General features: G+C 43.9%; 1 protein-coding gene across 1 annotated transcript; it reads left to right on the forward strand.

Annotated features, from left to right (window-relative positions):
- Window positions 1-4,766: 4,766 nt before the first annotated feature.
- Window positions 4,767-5,705, forward strand: LOC311522679 (olfactory receptor 5AR1-like; the record flags this gene model as incomplete). The annotated part of the gene is made up of 1 exon (XM_084632169.1): window positions 4,767-5,705. One exon carries the CDS (start codon window positions 4,767-4,769, stop codon window positions 5,703-5,705), a length of 939 nt encoding a protein of 312 aa, XP_084488295.1.
- Between the last annotated feature and the right edge of the window lie 277 nt (window positions 5,706-5,982).

Consider the following 5,982-nt stretch of genomic DNA (forward strand, 5'->3'; position numbering starts at 1 on the left):
ATGTTGTTGCCGTGTCTTTCCTTGTGGAAATGGAACACAGACGGGCAGATCATCAGCTGGCCTGGATCACTGTCTCTCCCGTGAGGTCATTTTAGCATGAAAAAACCTGAGTTGACTGTATTCAACTTTATTTGTTGTTCACCTCTCCAAACATCTCTTTAAGTAATTTCCCAGGGTTGGGACAAAAGGTGTCTAGAAATGAGTGAATTTCTTCTGGACTAATCATTTATTGTCAAAAACAATACCGTTTGGATTGACCTGAAACTCTTTACAAATGTGTTACAAATATGCCTAATAGCTTTGTGCCAAAACACTGTGTGTGTGCCGGGGGAAGATTTAGATGCCGGTCACAAAGCAGCCACTGCAGGAGGCGGCGGTGGGCCTTCTCTTTGGAATTTTTAGCCCAAGAGTTGGGGTGTTCACCTGTGAGGAGGGAGATCCAGGTTCAATTTCCCCTTCTGTCCAGTGCTGGGCAAAGCTCTGTGTGACATTGCACTCCATATGCTTTATGAAAATATGCTTCTGACCAGTTGGGAAATCTAGTCCTATCTCCCTTACAGGGCAGCAGAATCCCCTTCGATACTTTTTGTTCAGGCAAGTTGGAAATATTGCAGCTGTCCCAGCTTCCCAGTAGAGATTATTCTGCATTCTCATTGAGCTCAGTGTCAGGCTGTGTGTGTCTTTGGTGTACAGTTGGCATTGAGTGTGTTGTATGCAGTGGGCAATGTGTGTGTTCTGTGTAGTGGACACTCTCTCTGTGTGTTTACTGGTCATTATGTGTGTGTGTGTGTGCTTGGTGTGCAGTGAGCACTATGTGTGTTCTTGTGTTGGGGGGTACAGAGGAGATGAATGTCAAATGGAGGCAGGTGCATTTCCCTTGCCCTTCCCAGTGCTCAGACTGGCGTCCCCCCTCCTCCCAGTGCAGGGTTCCTTGTAAGATCATAGAATCATAGGACTGGAAGGGACCTCGAGAGGTCATCTAGTCCACTTCCTTGCACTCATGGCAGTGCTGAATATTATCTAGACCATCCCTGACTGGTGTTTTTCTAACCTGCTCTTAAAAATCTCCAATGGTGAAGATTCTACAACCTTCTTAGGCAAGTTATTCCAGTGCACAGCCACCCTCACTGTTGGGATGTTTTTCCTAATGTCCAACCTAAACCGCCGTTTCTGCAATTGAAGTCCATCGGTTCTTGTCCTATCCTGTCCCCCCACCCCAACACTTTGCTTTGCAGTTTTATTCCTAAACTCTGTTTCACAGATTACAAATAATAGGAAATAAATAAAATTAAGAAAAGAATAATCGGGACAGAGCTGGGATGCTCGGAGATATTTTGCAGCATCTTCGCAGATCTTCAGTGTTAACCTACTGGTTTGGGGAATATCCTCCTTTTAGCAGCCTGGCCTGCCCTTGGCATTTTCAATGAGGACTGCCCCAGCGACCTCCGGATCACAGGAAGGAGAAAGCCAGAAGGAGGATTATGAGCATGAGTTTTAGAGGAAGTAGGGGCATAGTGTTTCCTGTGCACAGACCTGGAGTGATGGACTTGGGCGTTTCTGAATACAGAGATTGTTGGCTGTAGGTTTTTTCTACAGGTATTCAGGGAATCAGGACTTTGTGTACACTCTTTGTAACCCCTCTTCCAAAGATTATAGCAAAGAATATAGCTTACTTGGATCATCAATTTTTTCTCCTAATACAATCAATCCTGCAATGCCTCGAAGATTGGCACCACTTAGGAGAAGGGGGCACCGATACGCTCCAGAGCACGGATAATACCAGGAAAGCCTGAACACACATAGGGAATAATTTCTGCTACCATAGTGAAGAAGGGAAGAATCATCACTGGGCCTGTCAGGGATCTCCTTGTGGGGAGGTGATGACCACATTGTCCTTGTGCATCTTCAGCCACAGATCAGTGCATGGGCCCATTCATTGGGGGACCTCACCCTTTCATGTCAATCAAACACTATTGTCATCAACCCAGACTAATCAGCAGTTGTGTCACAACCTTGCAATGCCTTGCTGAAGTGGCTTCCACCTAGGCCACTCTCAAACAACCATCTAGCATGCAAATCACACCCTGAGCGTGTGTGTGTAACTACAGCCTGGCCAGGAATAGTTGGGTTATGCTCAGGCTCTCACCACCCTTGGTTATACTGTAGGGTGACCGCAACACGCTCCCTAGTCTTTGATTTCCCTCCAGAAATGGATGTCCTGTGCTGCCCAGTCCTCTTTTCGACAATACAAGGTACATTGTCCATTATTTCTTTAATAGTACTAACATGCATACAACTTAGCTTCTCAGACACTTCTATTTAAATGCACTGGACCAGATAAAACAATAAAACAATCTTAATTGACTACAAAGATAGATCTTAAGTGAGTGCAAGTAAGGAAGCATAGAAGTCAGACATGGTTACAAGAAAACTAAAGCTATAATGAAACTTGTGCTTAAATTAACAAATGATGTGAAATTCAAAGCGAAACTTTCCTCTCCACATGCTTTCAGCAGTCTTGCTGACCAGACTTCTTAGGTCAGGACCCCTCCCCTAATCCAATGGCTGATTCCTTTATCCCTTTATTCAGACGCAGTGAATCAATGGGGAGGGAGAGAGAGAGAGAGAGAGCGAGCAAGAGAGAGCAGGGCCTTGGGATGCCTGCCCCTTCTTTTTATAGTCCTACCCACCCTTTGAGAAACATTTCCACCTGGTTACCAGAAGACAAAATGTCTATGTAGAAGGATATTCCCTGCCACTTTTTCCTCACTTTTTTAGGCTACCTTTGTTTCCCTTCCTGCTTGACGACTCTTGTTTTACTGTTTAGATACAAAATTAAGCAGATCACACGTTTCTTTGTTTAAGACAGACCAGCTTGCCAGCCTTAGTTTGCAATATGTATTAACTACATGATACAGTGTCATATTATAATTTCACATACATTATCAAAAAATCAGTGTTAATATTTGTGGTGAGAGCATGACTATTTCTAGTTGACTCATAGATTTATCTTATTTTGGCATATTAAAGCAGAGCTTTGTGTGCAGATAATATGCATGCAAGAGGGATAGTATGTGAACTGAAGAAGTCCATAACATGGTGTGGTTTCCTCCTGAGCTCCTCAGGTCACCATGTGGTCTCCACCAGGCAAAAATCTATCTTTCCTATTTTGGAGAGTAACCTAGAAGGAAAGGACATAGAATACCATGGTGATTGGCATTCTATACATAGATGGATAATCTGGAGTACTCTTACTTGTTTTACAGTGGTTTTACATTCAACCTATTTGGGCCAGGACAGTGAGGTGATTCCGAAATTTGGAATGACTGAGAAGATATCAGCTACACCTGCAAAGAATTAGGACTTTTCTATTCCTTGATTCCAAATTTCTTCCTAAGGCTGTTTGAAAATTTTTCTTGAGATTTTTTTATGATGGGTAATTGGATTTTCCTTTTAACTATTTTTTCCATGAAATTATCTTTTCCTTGGAAACTATCAGCATTCCATAAAAACACCAAACACCCCTCTTCCCTAAACCATGGCTGTGGGACTCTGGTGAAGTTCCAGAGCATTTCAGAAAGAGGAGAGACCATCATGGGGGATGTAGTCCAACCTGGGAGCCAGGAACATGGAAGAGATTGGTGCTGTGTGGTGTCTGATGCACCCCTATAGTATTTCCGAGCAAAAAGATTTCGGTCTCCACAAAAAAAAAACAAAAACAAAAAACAAAAAACAACCTTTTGTGGATCAGCTCTACAGAGTACTTGGCTTGCACTGAAAAAATCAGGACGAAATATACCACTAACCTCGTACTCTGTAACTCCGGTAGAAATTGCATCATTTAATAACACAGTAGGGAAGAATAGGACAAATTAATCCCCAGGGCACCAATTACACCAAGGTGGCTTTGGTTCACAGAATGCGTTAATTAGGTGTTATGGCTCTCTGAGCTCAGTTATTCCCAGTTGCTTCAGGAATCATGTCCCATAGATCACACATCTCAATATAAAATTTTCCGAATGCTCCTAATTGGCAGTTTCTTTCGATGAGGAAATGCCACCACATCTCTATCTCTCTTCTTAGCAGGTACGTGCTATTGTCCCGAATTACAGTCACACACACACGCAGACACCATGGGGATCAGCAACTATTAAATTCCAGACCTCCAGCACTAAAAGCATCAGGCACAACTCCGACCCCTTCAGCTAAAGGAGCAACCTCCTGGGTTGGAAAAAAATAAGCAATTACCTAGTCACTGAAACCAGGGCTTCCCATGATATCTCTGGGTTTTCATACAGGCTACAGTAAATGCCAAAAAGCTAAATTAGGACAGTAAGCAACTTCACCCCAAACTGACATGCCAAGCCACAGAAATCCCCTTGCCCAAAGAGGGTGGAAATATTGAAACTCTTTTACTCTCACCCCTTCTTTAGCTAAGGAATAATCCCTTCAGACTGATTCTCTCACAGCAGAGTCACAAGTCATTGTTTTGTGTTTGGATTAGTGAACAGGAGTGTGTGTTGTAGGACATGATTAACCTGCGTGTCATTGTATTTGCACAGTGTTTGCATCTTATCGAACACCTGGAATGACCAGCTGAGAACATCTGGCTCTGTGGACTAAGCCCTTCCCGGAGTGGGTACTGATGTCCATTGAGAAACTGATCTCCATTTATCTTCACTTACTTCATTACAGAGAAGGGGCAGGTTTTCTGCACCATTCACCTGCCCACATCTCTGTAGCAGCCTGATCTCTGTTGAGAGGAGATGGAAAAGGGAAATCACTCGGAGGTGACTGAGTTCATTCTCTCAGGACTGACAGATCGTCCAGAGCTGCAGGTTCCACTGTTTGGGCTGTTCCTACTGATATATGTTATCACCCTGGTGGGGAATGGGGGGATGATCTTGATAATCACGATTGACCCCCAACTCCACACCCCCATGTACTTTTTCCTCAGGAATTTGTCTTTCTGTGACCTCTGCCTTTCCTCGACAATTTCCCCCAAGATGCTGCTGAATTTATTAGCTGAGAGGAAAAACATTTCTTTTACTACCTGTGCTGTGCAAATGTCTCTCTCTATCGCTTTTGCAGATTCTGAGGGCTTCTTGCTGACTGTCATGGCGTATGACCGTTATGTGGCCATCTGTAACCCACTGCTCTATACAGTCACCATGTCCAGGCAGCTTTGTAAACAGCTGGTGGCTGGGGTGTACTCTGTGGGGGTGGTGGATTCAATGATACACACCTGTTGTACATTTCGGCTGTCATTCTGCAGCTCCAACATTATCAATCATTTCTTCTGTGACACCCCCCCACTGTTGGTGCTCTCCTGTTCTGATACCCGCATCAATGAGATTATGATGTTTGTTTTCACGTTGTGCATTACCGGGAGCATCTTTGTGACAATCCTCCTCTCCTATGTCTATATCACCTCCACCATCCTGCAGATACGCTCCGCCGAGGGCCAGCGCAAAGCCTTCTCCACCTGCTCTTTCCACTTGACCTCTGTGGTCCTGTTTTATGGCACCCAACTCTTCATGTATTTACGTCCCACCTCCAGCTATTCCATGGACACGGACAAAACAGTCTCAGTGTTTTACTCGCTGGTGATCCCCATGTTGAACCCCCTCATCTATAGCCTGAGGAACACGGAGGTGAAGGACGCCCTAAGGAGAGCAATGAATAAACTGCTAACGAATTCTTGAATCTCTTTAACTCAGTCCTGGTTTAGTGATGGGGTGTGGAAACAGTTGAATTCAATTCCCATCCCATTGCAATGTAATTTCGCAGAGCCCCTGGGAGTATTGTTCATTATTATATTGTTATTATTAATAATTTGTTTGTATTCCAATGAGGCCTGCAGGCCCCAACTAAAATCATGGCTTTATTAGGCTATTACCCCATAAAAATTCCAGGAGGCACCTGTTTCAGATGTGTGAATATTTGTGACGTGCTTCAAAAATATAGAAGTATTTGTATTGG

Source organism: Lepidochelys olivacea, assembly GCF_965140295.1.
Source record: "Lepidochelys olivacea isolate rLepOli2 genome assembly, chromosome: 6".
Classification (NCBI taxonomy): Eukaryota; Metazoa; Chordata; order Testudines; family Cheloniidae; genus Lepidochelys; species Lepidochelys olivacea.